Below are 19,233 nucleotides of genomic sequence, written 5' to 3' on the forward strand. Positions count from 1 at the left end.
ATAAATATTGAACAGCTCTCCAGTTACCAATACAAAATAAGACAGAGAAGAGCAGAGGCCGACAAGCTAGGCAAGACTTAAGATGCTTTATGCCTTCCTGAGCAATTCTAGAACCCTTGGATTGGCCTGGTTGTCTGGGTTAGTTGTCTTTGGATTTCCAGAAGCCTAGGGAAGTGGACGAGTTAAGAACTGCCCATTACTCAGGTAACTGAGGACAGGAGCTCACCGAAGGTCTCCAAGGACCCGTTGTTAATCTCGCCCTCTAGATGGGCAGTGCATCCTATAGGATAAAAGTTCACACTCTGAAACCAGACATGTCTCGACTCAATTTCTGCTTCCAATATGATGAGCTGTGATATCATGGGTGAATTTCTGCATCTCACTGAGCCTCGGTTTCTACAGCTAGGAAATGGGGCTAAATGACACAACAAATGATAAAACAAATAGTACAGCACCTGGCGTATAGAAATGACCACATGAACACACAGAACAAACACATGCAAATAGCCCTAGGAGTCAGTGCAAGTGTAGAGCTGGGTCAAGGGGTCGGAGTCCCAAATTATGCAATATGCTTTGATAGGCACAGACTCTTTCAATTATATAGATGTGTCATCATATGGAGTAAGGAAAGAGAAAGAAATCTTTGTAGGATTTCTACCTCGCACTTGATATTTTATGCTAGGTGATTTACACATCTTATTTTATTCCACCCATGTCTACCATCCTTCTGGGTAGTTTCATCATCATCCTATTATATCCATTCTAGAGATGGAAGCTAGGGAGTAGCTCACAGATTTCAGTAACTTGCCTGGGGTCACCCAGCCAGTGCCCGACAGGATTCAAGCTTAAGTGATTAGGCTTCAAAATCTCACCCTTCCTAGTTCCGTGGGACAGTTTCCCCGCCCGCTTAGTGATGCCGCAATAGAGATGCAGCCAGGAGGAGGGGCCGGTAACCCACGGGAACGCCCCTCTGCATCTAGGTAGCCTGCAGCCCCAGCCTGATTCCAAGAAAGTCCTGTCACTGTCTGGGACCCAAGCCCACTCCATGCAACTTATACCATACCCTGTCCCAGCAGGGGCCACCAGCCTGCGAGATGCTAATTCTTGCCTGTACCTAGCCAGATGTCTCTACTGCTCTAAACCACAGGTCACCTCTTTGCAGTCTGATTCAGAAAGACCCACATCTGTCCTCACTTCGACTAGAGTGGGTCTGTCGCTGACTGCTGGGCCAGAATCACCGAAGTCAACTGAACGGCCAGGGCAAAAGTATGGTTTCTTTGAACTTCCCGTCTTCATTAGGACAGGCAGCTTTGGGGCGAACCTGTGTGACAGCTAGGGTCACAGATGGCAGCATGAGTGGCTGAGGACCACTGACTCACCCTCTGGTGAAGCAGGGCTCTCCTCACATTTGTTTTGTAGCCAACCTCATGTGTTCCCATGAACAGGGCTCTGATCTTTCATCCCAGGTGTCAGTGGGTGAAAAACACTAGCTGAGCCTTGGCCTTGGCTTCTGACTGCAAAGCCGCATCGTCATGTACTCACTGGAGCTGACGATTAAAACGAAGGTAAAAGGCCTTGGTTCAACCCCACCTCTCCAAAACCATAAAAAAGCCAAGTGCCTTAATCCCAATTAATTTGCAAATCATTATTTTCTCCTTTGCTCTGTTTCTCTGCACTGAGTGAAAATGCGAAACAGACATTTGCCGACACATCATAGGCCACGTTACTTTAAACTTTAAAGGAGAACTCAATCCCAGGCCTTTTTCACTCTCTCAGCAAACACTGGTCGCCGCGCCAGCCCTGAGCTAGCCCCCTCTTCCCTCGCGTAGCCCTGGAAATCAGACAGAAAGGGAAGGCCACCACGGAAAACTCAAGCCATTGAAAGCAAGTTGACTCCACCATGGCCCGTGAGCAATGGGTCGAGCAGAGCAGCATACCTTTATTCTCTCTTGTCAGTTTGTCGGCCATGTCCCAGTGTTCGTAGCCCCGTAACACGTTGCTAGTGATGTTGACATGGCTGGCGGCCATGTGGTGAATGCGCTGGGGGATGGTGACCGGGCCGTTGTTACAGTTCCCCATTGCGTTGATGGGAGACACGTTGTTGAGAGACACTGGGGATGGAGTGTTTCTGGGGGATGGGAAGAGACAGGCTTTGTTAGGTTGCTTGGGAAGAGTGACAGCGGCGTCCTAGGCCTCCCCCATCACACTGGGTCCTCATGAGGACCTGATTTGCCACAGTGAGTTTTAGCATGGTGAACATATATGAAGCTTGCTCTTGCAACCCACCGACTCCTCTCAGAGGACATCCTATAGCTTTTGCCAGCACCGTAGCTTTCTCCAGAGGCCCCAGCGTAGAGAGAACTTATTATCGCCCTGTTCCTGCCTCATTAGACCAACCCACACGGGGCCACAGGGCCAGGCTGTAGAACGAGCCATCCTTATCCTTTTCTAACTTTAAACCCTGAAGTCTGACTGCCTTTGGGAACCACTGATGACTCCATGCACATCGCTACTTTGTTTTAAAATACCACACAGAGAGCTGGGTGAATCTTCCTCTGGCATTAATTCTACCCACAAATGTAGCTCTTACTTTGAACACATCTAACAAGTCTTCTGATGTTCCAGAGAAAGCATCAGCTCAGAGCTACGATGATTTCTCTACCTGCTGCCAGAATGGATACTGGCACTTAGAAAAGACTTGATGTGCAATACTGGTCTCTTATCAAAGTGTTTTGTGGAAACCATGGTGACAGTTTGCTCCAAATACAGTTGCCACCATAAGCAAAGTGCAATCCTGAAAAGCCCCCCAAGGAGCAATACTAAGGAAGCTGGAACAAGTAAGATTATGAATATCTCTTTAGGATTCTTTAAGACGTGGCTACAGGATGGCTGTTAATCGCTGGCAGTTCACCTGCACACTGGGTTATAAAGAGAAGTTTGGGGAGTTCGTACTTTGGGCAGTACCAATGTTCGGAGGTAGATTTTTGTTTAATCCTTTAATGCCAGCAACAAGAAGTCGCCGGCTGGCTGCACGTCGCATGGAGGGTCAGGGACAGTCCCGAAGGCTGGGTGGCTGCCTGTGCCCACGAGCAAGACCTATACACACCCACCAGCCCCCCTGTCCTCGTTCAGCCAGGCTTCGAATGACTGCCCATCGTGAGGCGCCCTTCTCACACTCCCTCCCCTGTGCCAGCCACCTGTTGGCAACTACCTTTGCAGGGTGGCTGTATTTCTCAGAGCCGATCTCTGCTCCTAGAACAGATGCGCACCCTGACAGGCTGCATACACAGAGGATGTGGGGGAACGGCAGTCACCACGTACCAAAATGCCAAAGCAGGGCTGACTCGGTCTGGGAGCAACTCAACTGATGCACTCGCCTGAGACTCACGCAGGCGGTGCCTACAGCCACGGGAGGGCATTGGTCCATTTCCGCAAACAGAGTATGTCTTCTGGTATGTTCTGGCATGAGGGGGAAAGTGGATCCTCTGTGCAAGTGCTCTGCGCTTGTGTGATGGAAGAGGGTGTGAAGGTTTTCCTGCTCTGTTTATAATTTCTGAGATGTTTGATACTTCTTGATGGAAAGATTTACTTTCAAGGCGGGGTGTGGTCAGGGGAATGGTTAAACTCAGGGACCTGGGCACAGAAGTGTTAGCAAAAGAGCAGTGAATGCTAGATTTTTTTGTCATGGCAGGTTGCAAATGCTATTTTCTAGTCTTTTCCCACCCAGTGGTGGTCATTAACCCGTAAATGTCAATTTACGGCCAGAAAGGAAAACGTCCTCATTTGTAATCTCTATAGAGAAGACTGCAGAGGTGTCAGTGTCACAGATGTTGAGAGGGGGACCGTGGGGTGCTGGGAAAGTTCTGGAATCCCAGGGACCGGGACTCTAGCCTGGCCCTGCCTTACGTACAATTGCCGTGTGCTCCTGAGACCCCTCCCCTCGCTGGACCTTCCCTGGCCTGCAAGAAAAGGCTGGATTCAGTGATTTCCAATCATGTCCAGAAGTCATAAGGGGAAACACATCACCTCCGTTTACCTCCTACATCCTGAAAAGGCCTTTTCAGTTTACAACGTTGAAGAGCTATTGAGGGGCTTTCTTTCCCTTCCACTCGGCACCTTCTTTTAAATAATCAGCGGTGGAGGCGAGGAGAGCGAGGGCATGTGTTCGGTTTTGGTCACGACGGACCTGACACGAGGCTCTGTGAGCTGACCTTGCGCGGAGGACGGCTGCATACCCTGCACACAGCATCAGACGCGTGAAATCCACGAATCAAAACCTGCCTAGGACACTGCCTCTGGCTGAAAGAGGGCCGTTGCCGCGCTCATCTTGGTGTGCCTCCAACTCCAGCTTGGCTCTCCCCACAGCTTGGGCTTCGTCGTTCAGTTCTCCCTCTGTGGATCTGCTTCAGATCTGGTGCTGTTCTTCACACGTCCGTGGCACGTGGCCATGAGTGTGTACGCCCCAGCACGGGCTTCCGACCACTCACAGCATAAGCACCCTGGGCGTCCAACATGCTCCCTTGCCTCCCAACCGCACTCAGCCCCTGCTGTTCCTGGTAATCACGAGTCACGTCCCCGTTGGAGGTGGTGGCGAGCCCTGCGCGTGGAATGCACTTCCCCCAGGGATCTGCATGGCTCGCCCTCCCATCATCCTTCCCTAATGTCCCTATTCAGGATCTTCCTCCCCCAGGCCAAGCAGCCCTTTCTATCCCCGCTCCCTGTTTCGCCTTCCTCTATGACATTTATTATCTAGCATATGCACTCTTTTTGTACTGTCTTTCTCTTCCAAAAGAATGTGACCTTGAGGAGGTCCTTGTCTCTAGATCCTTGTCTATTTCATCCAGCGTCATTCCCAGCATCTGGAACAGTGCCTGGTGCACATACCATGTACTTAATACCCGTTAGATAAATGAATGGATTACCTTCCAGCCATCCCTCTGTTATTATGTAGTATCCACTACACATGAGGCGCTCTGGGGAGGGAAGACGAACAACGTACAGCAGCACATGGAGAGGGTATGCGTTTGTCAAGTGCCTGGCAGAGTGTCTCATACACAGCAGGCATATGCAATAAGTATCTGGTGAATAAAAGAATGAGCAGCCCCTTAGCGAAACGAGCAAATAGTCTAATGGGGAGGGAACTCCGTTAAATTCTGACCATCTCGGCTAAGTGCCAAAAGTGAAGTGTACACCAAGAGCTGTGGGAGCTCTAGGGGCGAGATCACTGATGTTTTCCAACTCAAAAAGGTAACAATGACAACAAAACGTGGCAGTGGCAGGAGCCACTATTTGTTAAAGTTGCCGTGCACCAAGCCCAGTGCTCTGGGCTTCACCGATATTATCTCTAAGCCTTGTGACAACTCTGTGGGCGAGTTTCTGCCACCACTGTTTCACAGATGGCAAAAGGGCTCAGAGAAATTCAGCTCCTTTTTGAGGGTCACGTAGCAAATCGGTTGAAGGGCCAGGATTTGAAAGCAGGTCTGTTTTCCTCCAAAGTCCACTCTCCTTCCATTCCATCAAGTTACCTCAAAGTCCTACACTCCCTCTGCTAAAGGATTCACCTGACTTGGGTGTTCATCTTGACCCTCACCCTTGAGTCCACACTGGCTTGTTTCTACCACTGTCCCCAAGCTCACGCCACGTTCACGCAGGCACAGCCCTCCCTAATCTTGGCGAGAAGTTTTGCTTGATGGGAATGTTCCCTCCAGTGACCACCAAACTCCTCACATCTTTTTAGTGGCCAATGTCCCAAACATGTGGAGATCTCTCTTCTCTTCCAACCCTTTCAATATGGTACCCACGGCCACCTGTCTACTGAAAGAGTTCTTCTATAGGCCTCAGATGGCCTCGTTCTTTCCTCCTTCCATAGCCTTCCCAGCCTTCTTTCTTTTTATTCTCTCTGGGTGACATCTGAGACTGCTGCCCCGCCCTTTTAGACTCTCCATAACATGGTTTCCATGACTCTCTGTGGAGGTCAAAAAAGCTGGTGCACCACCTGTTTCTGTATGGCCTGTGAGCTATGAATGGTGTGAAAAGATGGACATTTGCAGTCAATTGGATGAGCGAGAATGCTACCTTTGAACCCCAGTGACGCAAAACGTTATTTTTTCAAAATTCCATTCCTCTCCTGAACAGACTTGTATTATAAAACTTGTACTTAACTGCTGTTATATTCTGAATTTCATCAGTGAGATGTTTGTGGAAACTTGTTTTCTCTTATATTCTCTTTACATATGACACCCTCGGTTTTGCCTCTGGGCCGGCAAAGCCCCAAGTATGTACTATCTGGCCCTTTACAGAAAAGGTTTGCCGACCCCTGCTCTATATCAAGCGGATTTTTCTTCTCCTTCTTCCAACTGCTTCTTCACGGTCAGGGTCAAGGCATCGTGAAAGGTCTGGTGCGGGGCCAGCTGTCATCATTCGCTGGGGGAAGCAGGCTATAGTGTTGCTGGGAGACAAAGAAGCCCTCCCTGACCACCCATGGAGGTCCGCGCTCTCTTTTGCTTGGGTGTCTGCAGAACTTTGTTCATACCTGTCACCCCCCTCCACTGGACTGCGTGCTTCTCGAGTGCAGGGAGCCCTTGGAATTCCGCTGCGTCCCAGGTCTCTTGTAGGGAAATGTACCCAAAGTGTTTGCTGAATGAATGGGCTGTAACCTCTGGGCGACCGTTTTGAGTTGCCTCATTCAGAAGCTCTCTGGACTACCAACGGGAGTGTGCTTTCTTCAGACAGGAGCTGCTTTAAAAATCATTTCGGGACGCTTTTCATGTGACTTCACAAGCGTACAATGTGTTTGAGTTCTTTCGTTGCAGAATTAAAAAAAAATTTTTTCCCAATGATCCTTTAATGGCTGCTTACCTGAATTTGCCCTTGCTTTACTCCGTGCTCAGAGAAAATAGCTTTCTCTGGGCCTTTCAATAGTTATTTTTATTTTCTGAGCTCCCAGAGAGAAGCGTTCTTTCACTTTTGTCCGTCAGTATAAGAGGGAGACCTAATTCAACAGTTTGAACGGTCCTTCCTTTCAATACAGTAATTGAGTTAACACGTAGTTTTTAATGGATCTGCTCCCTCACTCTGAACGTTTTTATGATCTTAGAGTTCACAATCCCACTGCTTCGGGACTGTGCTTTAAACTATAAAGTGGCAAAGGAGACTATTTCACTGTTCAAGAAAGTGTTTTGATCAGAGACATAAGAATTTTGAAATGAAGAAAAATGGGGACCCCCCCCCAGCTCTTTGTGAAGGTATACATCCACTGGTGGGAAGTGGGCTTGGGGTGGTGAGGGAAGTATTGGAATCACAGGAGAAACGGGTGCTCAAGCCAGTTAAGTGTGGGCACGTAGGCAGTTCAGGGCTGAGACAGAACTAGGATTCCAAGTCGCCCTCTGAAAAGGAACCTGTCTTCAGATGAGCCTCCGATGTCACTGGGTCCGGCCCTTTCATTGTAAAGAGAGGAAGGGGCTCTCTTGGTTTACCCTGGGAGCTAAGGGCAGCTCCTGGCCCACGTCAGCTGGCTTCCCAGCTCCTGCCCTACTGCTGGAGGGCTGAGCTGCCCCGAGCAGATAGGGCTCTAAGGACGGCCGCAGAGTGGGTGAGTTCACCGAGCCTCAGACCGGCAGTAGCGTAGCTGCTGTTACATTTCAGGTCAGGGTATTTTAGTATTAATATAAAAATCATCATGAAGGTTCAGATAATTGGCTGACCAAGTGCCTTCACATTTTCAGCGCTATTATGCCTCTGGTTTTATTAAAGCACTTACCATATATCAATGAATATTTCATTGGTCTTTCATTACTGAGTGACTCATTGAAAAATCACTGCAGTGGAGGTAACTTTACCCTGCCTCCCCGAAATGGCACGGTGCTTGCCATCTCATTAACTGATACTTTTATGGCCGTCATTTGGCTTAAAGATCAAATAGTGAAAGAAATTTGGAATCACATCATCTTAAACTTTTCTGTCCTGCTATTAGCTGAAACCTGACTAGAATTCTGCGTGCACCAAAATTACTGTAGATTCAGAACTGACCTTTCCACCTGGGGTTGTCAATACCCAATATTTGGGGTCTATTCGATCGCTGATTTTCATGAAAAAATAATTTTCAGAAGATACTTACTTTCCATTGCCTACCCATGGAGATGGTATCTGAGCGACTTTTGAAGCATTTTGCTAAAAGAGAGAAAGAGAGAGGGAAATGAGGACATCTATCTTGTGTTTTATTAATTCAGAAACAGATGGAAGTGTGATTTCGAGTACATTAATATTGATTGCAGCATTTCGGGATGCCTCCTGTTTCCTTACCAGAGCTGGAATGTATGTGCACGTCAGCACACCACGATGCGCACTCGATGAAAATAGCTGGTTGGGATAATTAGTGGGCTCCAATCAGGACCATGAAAGTCACTTGATGAAAGATCTTATATACTAAAAGGCCCAGTGAAATCAGACTCAGTTCTCCAAGAAGTGGTTTAATTATCCTCATCTGAAATTTATTCTGCAAAACAAGCTCTTCAGAGTACAGACAAGTTTTTCACCTTTAGCTCCAGTTACAAACTTTTTCCCTGGGATGCAAGGTAGGAGGTCATTTCTGAAATCCCAGGAACTCGCCAGGACCAAGCAGCATTCGTGTATGTGTGTGTGTGAACCACCTTGATCTGCTGTCATCACATGCATATCCTCATGGCTGACGGCTTTCCAGGGCTGCATTACAGTGGATCACTAAACAATCTTTCCCTCTGATGGGTTGGTTTAAAGAATGGGCCTCCTCGAAAAGGGAACCCCCCTGCACTGTTGGTGGGAGTGTAAATTGGTGCAGCCACTATGGAAGACAGTATGGAGGTTCCTCAAAAAACTAAAAATAGAGCTACCATATGATCCAGCAATTCCACTCCTGGGCATATATTCAGAGAAAACCATACTTTGAAAAGATACCTGCACCCCAATGCTCATCACAACACTATTTACAATATCGAAGATATGGAAGCAACCTGTGTCCATAAACAGATGAGTAGATAAAGAAGATGTGGTATCTATGTACAATGGAATATTATTCAGCCATAAAAAAGAATGGAATAATGCCATTTGCAGCAACATGGACGCACCTAGAGATGATCATACTGAGTGAAGTCAGTCAGAAAGAGAAAGACAAATATCATAGGATATCACTTATATGTGGAATCTAAAATATGACACAATTGAACATATCTATGAAACAGAAACGGACTCACAGACATAGAGGGCAGACTTGTGGTTGCCAAGGGGGAGGGGATGTGGGGGAGGGGTGGGTTGGGAGTTTGGGGTCAGCAGATGCAAGCTAGTATGTATAGGATGGATAAACAACAAGGTCCTACTGTAGAGCGCAGGGAACTCTATTCAATATGCTGGGATAAACCACAATGGAAAAGAATATGAAGAAGAATGTGTACAACTGAATCGCTTTGCCGTACAGCAGGAATTAACACCACATTGTAAATCAACTAGACTTCAATCAAATACATTTTTTAAAAAAGAATGGGTCTCCTCTGTTGTAGTGGCGGTACACTTGTGGAGCACAGGAAAACCTGACACTCGGCACCGCCCCATGTGGACAACTCGTTATAATGGCCTCACAGGTGAGAGCCTCCAGTTTTGAACCTCAGAGAAGCTCAGCGCACCGCCAGGGGAGTGAGTTACTTAACGTCTGTTTGGTATCTTGCAGTGCCCTGAAAGCTACACAGGACAGGCCGCAGAGGACAGATGCTGGGGCTGGGGCTCAAAGCGCGACCACAGCATCAGCACTGCCTGGGAACTTGTTAGAAATATGCCCATTCTTAGGGCACCCCAGACCTACAGCATCAAGACGCCTTTCCAGAGCCCGGGCTGACACTGTAGACACACGGTCGTGGGCAGCTGTTGCATGTGACCGTGCTCACCTCCACAAGCACTGGCTTTATTACGGCCACACCACATGGTAGCTGGGGAACCTGCTCCTTTTCCCGAGTCGGTGTCCGCACACAGCTGTGCACCCTCTCCCACCGCGTTCTGATGTCTGAGGTAAGGTCAGGATTTGATTCATTTCAAACAACTGCCTTGGTGCAACCGAGCCAAGTTGTCTGATGAACTTGGCAAAAAAAAAATCAATAAAAAAATTGTCCTTTTCCTTTCAGGACCTGCCCAACAGGAGCCTTGAACCCCCTCAACTCTAAAACGTGACCAGTGTTATGGGGGTAGAAGCCACAGAAGCTCCAAGGACCCTCAAGCCAGTGATACCCGGCACAGCGGCCAGGCCTAGCTCCAGGCTTGCAGCTTTCATTCGGGCTCATTCCCACATTTCGGCATTGCATCTCGTGGTTGAAATATCTTGTTTTGCTTGCAGATTAAAAACTTCAGGGCTTCCCTGGTGGCGCAGTGGTTGAGAGTCTGCCTGCCGATGCAGGGGACACGGGTTCGTGCCCCGGTCTGGGAAGATCCCACATGCCGCGGAGCGGCTGGGCCCGTGAGCCATGGCCGCTGAGCCTGCGCATCCGGAGCCTGTGCTCCGCAACGGGAGAGGCCACAGCAGTGAGAGGCCCGCGTACCGGAAAAAAAAAAAGAAAAAAACAAAACTTCCGCTCCCTAGACGATGCATTTGTTTATTTATTGTTTGTTATTTTGGCAGCCAAAGCAATCAGCTATCTTCAAGTGCAACCACTGTCCTCCAAGACTCCCCATGGTCAAAGGGGGTGTGGCTGTCCCCGCAGAGCCCAGGGCGGCTGCGGTGACTTCTCTCATTGCCGAGAAATTTCTAGGCTGGCATCTCATGTAACACGAGACCGGCCATAGCCATGGCCACAGCTCCAGCCGCGTCCTCCGGCGGGTCCACCGTGCAGGGTGGGCGGAAGGCATCGCCCCCCCCCCAACCCTGACTGCAGCTGGGAAGCTGCCCGGGGCCATTTGTTCAGTCCAGAGAATCATCAGGGGATTGAACTATTGTACCTTCTCTCTCTGGAATCAAATCAAACCTAAGCTCTCTGCTGAGCCCCAAAGGAGAGGTGGGAGGAGCCAGGATGAGCAAGGTTAAGCCTTTGGCAGCAGCAACCTTGACATTTAATAACATGCCTGCCATGTCTCATTAGTGATTTAATCACCCGGGGCCTATAAATTATACCAAATAAGGATTACCTTAAAATATTCCATCAGTGATCTGGAGTACTTCATGGCGTGGTCCTTCTTCAGTTTGAACATCCGCAGGTAGAGAAGTGATAAGCATCGGTAGCTGTGGTGTTGAGGAAAGGACCGTGTTAATGCCACTGCGTAATCAAACCTATAAAACTAAAAACTGATTCCTATTTTGCAGTTACTCTCCTACGGTTATTGAGGAATATAAGTGAAAAAAGAAAAAAAATTTAAAAAGAAGGAGTAAGCATAGCACAGGGAACTATACTCAACATCCTGTGATAAAGCATAATGGAAACGAATATGAAAAAGAATATATATAGATGCTGTGCTGCACAGCGGAAATTAACACAACATCGTAAAGCAACTACACTTCAATGAAAGTTTAAAAAAAGAAAAAAAGAGTTCACAAAAGATGGAAGAAGGGGGCCGAATGTCAAAGTCGGGGAGCTATTTTAAGAAGCTACACTGATGACTTTGAGGATGGACGAAGGGGCCCTGAGCCAGGGAGTGCAGGTGGCCTCTAAAAGCTGGAAAAGGCCAGGAAGTTGATTCTCCCCTAGAGCCTCTGGAAGGAATGCAGCCTCGCTGACACTCTGATTATAGGCTCGTGAAACACAAGTCAGACTTCTGACCTTCAGAACTGTAAGATAATAAATTTGTGTCGTTTTTTAAAAAAAAAGAAGGGGTAAGCATTAAAATCCCATCTTGATAAGGGTATAAATTCAGAGAGTAAATGTTTAGTCAGCGACTGAAAAAATCCACCAGTTAGCCTTCCAGAGTTTAATGGAAAACAAGAATAATGATCTGGGGGTAAGCAGCTTAAGTTGACTTTTCAAATCCTTCTGCAACATTTCAGCTGTTTCCTGGTGGCCTCCAGGAGGCTTACCATAGTACGGCCAGCTTTTTCTCCCCGTCCGAAGCCAGGGGGCTTGCAAAGTTCTTCAACCTCATTGCATACCTTTGAAGAGAAAGGACAAGCTCAAGGGGAATGCATCTGACCCTTCAGAAAGTCCCAAAGTCATTGGCGTTCTCATCACCTAAATGCGCTAGCCCCACATTTGCTCTGGGTGTTAGGACCGAGAAGGGCACGTGGGCAAAAGTGTGCTTTCCCGAAAACATATACAAAACAACGACCACAGGAGTGTCACGATGGCACTGCTGTGACGGATGGAAGCTAGCCGGAGAAGCCAGCTACAACCGGAGCCCACGTTCCAGAACAGTGCTGTGGAACTACTGTGGGTCTGGCGTGTGTATAAATGCTGGCAAAATACTGTTTCTAAGAACATTCTAGTTAAACAATATTATTGGCTTTCAATGAGACGTGGACACAAATGTCAGTGTCAGTTGAGTTTTTGACAGATGAGGTAAATAATAACACAGCTATGTCTGACCTGAGTGTAGGGAGGCCTCCATCACACGGTTACAATAGCTGTGTGTTTCTAATGGCTCAGGTGTGGAACATATTCCTCTAGGAAGTGGTTTCTTTGTTTTTTAAGGGAGGTACATTTCACAGCAGGTAAAGGTCTGAGCGCCCCTAATTTATGGCGCTTGTATATTTTGTCTTTCCACTCGCTTTAATCGTTACTGTTCCACAGCGGGGAGATCAAAGGTTGAGTAGTTCCCATTTTTTTTTCTTCGAGCTGAGCAGATTCCATTCTGGGCATTTAGACTCTTGAAAATCAATTCATTGCATAAAATCATTGTCTGAGCTTTAATGCAATTTCACAGGCACTCGTGGTGGAATAAGTAACAGAGTTCAGTGCTGCAGAGGGAAGTTGAAGATGTGCAGGCAGCCCCGACTAGCTCTCGATTACGAGAAGGCGACGGTGAGCCCGCACTTTCAGCAGCCTCCCCGGAACACCGGCGCCCCCTATCGCTCTGCTCTCCCCAGTTACTGCCCCAGTTCTGTCCAGTGAACATCTTCCAGCAAAAGGACCCGCGCACTTGATGTGGGTCCCTCCTGTTGTTGCCATATTAAGCAAAAAGGCTTCTTATGATGTCATAAATCTGTCTTTGACGGCTGGATCACTGAAATGTCAAGTCATTGTGATGCCCCTCTTGTCTTCACAAGTATATGTCTATTGCAGATTCCCAAGGCTCAGAGCAACCATAATTACTTGAATGAAAAAAATGGGGTGCTCTCTCTGCAGCCAGCATACCGTCACGGAGAGAGTAATACAGATCTCTTCAACATAAAATTACGCTACTAAAAACCATGTTCCTATTACAGTTACCCTCTAATTGCAGCCACTGTTGAAGTGGCTTGATAGTGGAGTTCCAGTGGCTTACATGGGCCAGAAGACTTAGTTGCTTCAGCCCATTTTATTCCCAATTGAAATTTCTCTCCAAAAAAAAAAAATTACACACACACATATACTAGAAAATGTAAAGTTCTACATATATAGAGGACATACAAAGTAGTGCAGGTAGAACTGGTTAAATCTGGGAGAAAAAAGACCTGATGACTTCTGAGTAAGGCAGGTGGACCGTAGCAATGTCCCTGTCCTGGCTGTGATCTTGGACTCGAGCTACGCTAGATGGGGGGAAACGGGGGGTGGGGGAGAGGTACACAGGAACTTTCTGTATCATTTCTTATAACTGCATGTGAATATCCAGTTATCTCAAAATAAAGTTTCAAAATACTGACTTAAAAGTGAATGGCTATAAATTCTCCATTGACTTTCACCAGGTCCCACTGAAAATATACTCCTATGGGGAGTAAACTATCACATCATGTAAAAAAACAACTGTGCTTAGACAAAAAGAAAAAAGAATTGTAAATAATAAAGGAAAAAGAAGTGTTTTCTAATGGAAATAAATGTCACTCAGCGATTCACATGGCATTTCTACCAAAAATGAAATTTGATGTTTCGCTTTTCTATTTAGAGAGCATGTGTTTTCCTAAAAGAAAACAAGAAAAAATATATAGAGAGTGAAAACACCCATAATTTCACCCCCAATTACAGATATGACGTTATTTCCCTTCCAGGTTGGTCCACGTGCAGAAACGTGCCTTTCGTGGTTAGAAATGCAATGTGTCTATAATTCTGTGGCTTGCTTTTACTTTAACATCATACTATAAACATCTTCGTGCAGCTACACAGTCTCCATCATTGTTGCACTCCAATGGCTGCAAATCGTTCTGTTGAGTGTACTGCGATGTAATTAATTACCCTTCTCCTGTTGATGATTTGTTTTGCTTCTAATTGGGTGCTATAATATAGGCCAAACTGAACACTGTACAGATAACTCGTTCTCCTCTTACAAGTCTTTTCTTCAGTATAGAAAATTCAAATTTCTGGAAGTTGAATTACTGGCTCAAAAGATACGAATGCTCACTTGTATAGGTTTTCCTACACAATGCCAAACTGCCCTCAATTTACAACGATCAATTTCCATTCCCATCAGCAGCATGGAGGAGGCCCAGTTCACCATTATTTTGCGTATGTGCTAACACTAGGTATTAACATTTTTACATTTTCCTGTCAATTGAAAAAGTGCCTTGTTTTAATTTGCATGTGGGGATGAAGAGAAGGCATGGCTTTTCTGCAGGTTTGTTCGTTAAAGTTTCCCCTCCATTTTGAATCCTTATCGTTTCTGCCAGGATTTTCATCTTGTGCATCTTTGAAAACTGCAGGCAGCCTCGTATAGACACTGAGAAATCAATTTCCCCTTGAAAGCTACAAATGGCGGCGGTGGCTTTCACAGGGCATAAAGTAAGTCTGAGAGATACCTTCTATACTTCTCAGAGCAGCGAAAAGCCAAAGATGGCTGCCTGGCCTGTCAAGGTAAGGCTGGAACTTCCTCACAATCTCCCTACTTTGGTGGCTTGAACTAAGTCTTCTGATTCTATGTAACCGTAGTTTTGTTTTTCTTCTTCTTCTTTATAATGGCTCCCATTCTTCTGATCTTTTCAAATGCTTTCCTGGGAAAATATGCATGCTAAATCTGTCCGATGTCTGTCTGAAGGTTTAGGTACAAGGGTCCTCAGGTTTGTAACAGTTTATTGCAGATGCAAGAACAGAATAAAAAGCAGGCCTGGCATTATCGATGAATGAAGCCAGAGGTGGCTGGATACAAGGACCTATCAGGTGAAGAACTGCTCACTCAATCAAAAGCCATGATGTAGTCCATCCTGCAGATGAGGGTGCTTAGCCACTATTCAGAGGTAGAGGAAATTCTTGTACAAATACCTGCAGATTACCGGAAAGCACTAGAATGGATATCATTTCTTCTCTTTCCCCTTCTTACAAGAATTTTTTGATTACCCACAAACTCCGCTGCACCAAGAGCAACAGGCCAGAAAATTTCATTCAAAATGCAAATGAAACCAATAATCTGTGCCGTTAATACACCCTCCCCTATTATCAACCTCATCTCTCCCCTCCCCCTGCTACCACCTTGACTGCCCCTCAAATTCCAGATGCATGGAACGTCTACTCCACAGCTGCGGCCTCCAGAGCTGCCTTTGTGTTGGAACAGTGCCCCTCCATTTGTAATAACTGAGGTAGAAATTTTTAGAAAACATGGTTTATAACAGAAATCCCAATAGCACCGCTTTTTGTGAATTATAGAACTGCGCTTTGAAAAGACGAGTGTCCACGCCAAACAGTGAAATGATGATACTTTACTCGCATCCACTACCTTTCCATTTTAATTTTATGAATATTGCAAATTGTAACGCTCACGTTATAACCTCCAAAGGGAATAATTGATACAAGCAGTGTCCATCAGTTATAAATTTTCCATGACATGAATCAAATGGCCAGAACGAATTATGATGACTGCTAAGAAGGAGATGCCTTGGATGAGTCATTATTATGTGGAAGTGATAGTTTTCAAACATAGCAAGCAGCTTCTAATTATGACTGGAAAGAGCGAAGGAAAAAGGCAGCAGAAAGGCACGAACCTGAGAAGCTCCACGGTCTCAGAGTACATGGTGTACGGAGACTTGGCTTCCAGAGGGTCGCGCTCCATCGCGTTGCCACATTCGGTGAAGGACAGGGCTGCATCGGCATAATTCACGGCTTTGCCAAATTTCTCAAACTGAAACAGGAAGAAGACTTGTCAACACGACGGTCCCTCTTCTCTCCTTCATCTAAAGCAGTGGTGTTCAACCGGGGGCAACGTTACACCCCTCCCCCAGGGAACATTTGGCAATGTCTGGAGACCTTTTCGGTTGTCACCACTAGGGATGAGGGGCGTCTAGTGGACAGAGGCCGGAGATGCTGCAACAGCCCTCAATGCACAGGACAGCGCCCACAGTGGAGAACTGCCCAGCCCAACAGTGCCAAGGGTGACCTATGGAGGGGAGCAATTAGGAATTTGTCTAGACAAGGATGTAACTGATTTCAGGTTCTATTGCCATGACATGGAGGCTGGTTGAGAAGAGAAAACTGCAGCCAAGGTATCATGTCTTTGTGGTATTCCTGTTGTTGTTATCTTTTTGGTGGGCCAGGATCCAAATCACTGCCTCGACGAGTTTCTCTTGACTACATTTACTAGACTGGTCAACATAACGTCCTCTAGACAGAGCTTGCAATGAAACCCTGCTTTTTGCAAGCCTCCTGGACAGCTAACCCGTTTAGTCTCTGCTTGGAACTCTAGATGAGCACATCATCCCCATCCCACATGCTGCGGAGCGGCTGGGCCCCGTGAGCCATGGCCGCTGAGCCTGCGCGTCCGGAGCCTGTGCTCCGCAACGGGAGAGGCCACAGCAGTGAGAGGCCCGCGTACCTCAAAAAAAAAAAAAAGCCCCCAAATATAGCACTACTAAATATTTTAGTTTAGTAAAATTTTATTGCAAAAGGTTTTAGCCCTGATAATGGTCACGATTAAATTGACTTAGACATACTGATTTCTTTTTTATGTGTAATGAATATTATATATGACACTTTTACAGTGAGTATTTTCTAACAGTATTTAACATTTTCAATTTTTGATAGCTGGATGGAAGAATTCCACTAATACAGAATTTCATGTGAAAGAACCAATAGAATGCAGATTGAGCTATTCTAATTTTCTTGTATACCTTTTATCAAAATATTTTCTATGCAACTGTGAAGGTTTCAATTCTCAAAACGGCAGAGTAGCTGTCTCTAGCAAAGGATTAAGTACATCTATAAAATGATGAGTTACAGGTCCTGCAGAATCGCTTGCTGTAAATGACTCTTTGCAATAAAGGTTCTCCAGCTTTTATGTACTGCAGGAATTCTGTGGTTTCCTTTCTGAAAGCTGTTGTGGAAAAATATCGGTTTCAGCCCAGTTCAAAGCGATTTCATGAAAACCTCCTTCTTCTCTTGCCTTACAAGATAATTTCTTTAGGTCATCTGACTCTGATTGGTTCTCCCCTGTGGAAATTAAGCTTTGCATCCTGATTTTTGAAACTGACTTTTCATTTGCAAGCCCATAGCTGGAAGGCTCCTTAAAGATCACCTGGCCCAAATCTCTCTTTTTCCAAAAGGAATAACTGAAGTCCAGAGAGAAGACTACATGGGCCACAGGGCCAATTAGGGGCTTGAACTCCAAAGGAGTGTCTAGCTCTGGTGTAGATGTAAGCCAAGCAAAGACATCTTCCTCTAAATGAGTATTTCTCAACCTTTTCTTTTTTTATCATTCCTCCCCACCCCCACCCCCCACCGAGGGAGATTTTTTAGATTTTTTTTTTCACACACCCCACGGAAATTTTAATACTAAAGACATACCGATTATCTCCTTATGTACCGTGGCCCTTTGGAGGGCGGTGGATGGTGGCCACGCGCAAGTCACGGCGCAGAGACCGTCGTGGTCCTCCATTACAGCCCTCCCAGTGGCAAACAGCACAGGGCAGCTAAGTCCTGGCTGGACACAATGTGATGATGGAGGGTGTGATTTTTTTTTTAACCCAATGGAGTTGAACTGACACCTCTAATTATGCTGGGCTTTAGTCAAAGGTGAGGACCCTGAATTGAGGGCAGTGGTTCTCAACCTTGGCTGCACTTGGGAATCACCCGGGGGGAGCTTAGACACCCAGGCCTGCGTCCCAGTGTCGGAAATTCTGATTCCATTTCTCTGGGGTGCGGTTTGGGCATCAGGGCTAGTTCAAAGCTCCCCAAGTGATTGCACCACACGATTGAGACCCCCTGTTAGGTGGCTCAGCCAATCAGACGACTCCCCATGCTCTCACAGCCCTTGGAGGCAGCGAGGCCAAGCGCTGGGGGAAATCTAGAGAACAGAACTCCCTTCTGTGTGCGGGGACCTAGGCTGGCTGTGGGCCTCACTCTGGAAACATGTCATCAAATGCAGCAAGGAGCTGAGAGTTTTCTACAGACCTGAGTTTCCCAGAGCCAATGACTGAGGCCACTTAACTGGCTCTCAGCAGCCCTCTCCCTGCCCACACCCAGTTCGGGCTTTACTGGAACCCATGGGAGCTCCCACCTTCCCCAGGGCAGTTTCAAAGGTCATTTCAAAATCACTTGAAAGACAGTACAAGTGGGGCTTCCCTGGTGGCGCAGTGCTTGAGAGTCCGCCTGCCGATGCGGGGGACACGGGTTCGTGCCCCGGTCCGGGAAGATCCCACGTGCCGCGGAGCGGCTGGGCCCGTGAGCCATGGCCGCTGAGCCTGCGCGTCCGGAGCAACGGGAGAGGCCACAGCAGTGAGAGGCCCGCGTACCCCCCCCAAAAAAATAAATAAAAAATAGACAGTACAAGCCATTAAGCTTCTGAAGTTGGAGCAAGGGGAAGAAGAGTGGGAAAACCAAGAACGGCAACATGACACCAAGACCTTGGGGAATCCCAGCGCTAAGGAATTAACCAGCTCCAATCGCTCTGTGTCACAGCAGCAATGAAGAGGTTTGACTCGTTTGTAAAGTGCTTCTTTGTTTTCCTTCAAAGCCTAATACCTGGATGGGAGGACAGCAACGGGAGAAAGGAAACCTACCAGGGCATCAGCTTTGTGTTTCAGCTTCTTCGCCTCTTGCATGTAATAATCAGCGTTGTGAACCCTAAACAAACAAAACGAGCACGTTCAGAAAGCAGTGTTTCATCTTTTCATTAAAAGACCGAATAGTCACAATTTGGGGGGGCTATAAATCCATTCCTATACAATGCCTTGAACAG

General features: G+C 46.8%; 1 protein-coding gene across 2 annotated transcripts in view; it reads right to left on the reverse strand.

Annotated features, from left to right (window-relative positions):
• The window catches only part of AFF2 (ALF transcription elongation factor 2), a 489,926-nt gene that overhangs the window by 7,148 nt on the left and 463,545 nt on the right, over nt 1-19,233 (reverse strand). For both annotated transcript variants that reach the window (XM_067722201.1, XM_067722200.1), the window contains 6 exons: nt 19,055-19,118; nt 16,046-16,182; nt 12,023-12,094; nt 11,140-11,233; nt 8,117-8,169; nt 1,938-2,128 (listed from right to left, as the gene is read on the reverse strand). In XM_067722201.1, coding sequence (XP_067578302.1) covers nt 1,938-2,128; nt 8,117-8,169; nt 11,140-11,233; nt 12,023-12,094; nt 16,046-16,182; nt 19,055-19,118 — 611 coding nt within the window. The remainder of the gene's footprint in view (nt 1-1,937; nt 2,129-8,116; nt 8,170-11,139; nt 11,234-12,022; nt 12,095-16,045; nt 16,183-19,054; nt 19,119-19,233) is intronic.

Source organism: Pseudorca crassidens, chromosome X (assembly GCF_039906515.1).
Source record: "Pseudorca crassidens isolate mPseCra1 chromosome X, mPseCra1.hap1, whole genome shotgun sequence".
NCBI classification, from domain to species: Eukaryota; Metazoa; Chordata; class Mammalia; order Artiodactyla; family Delphinidae; genus Pseudorca; species Pseudorca crassidens.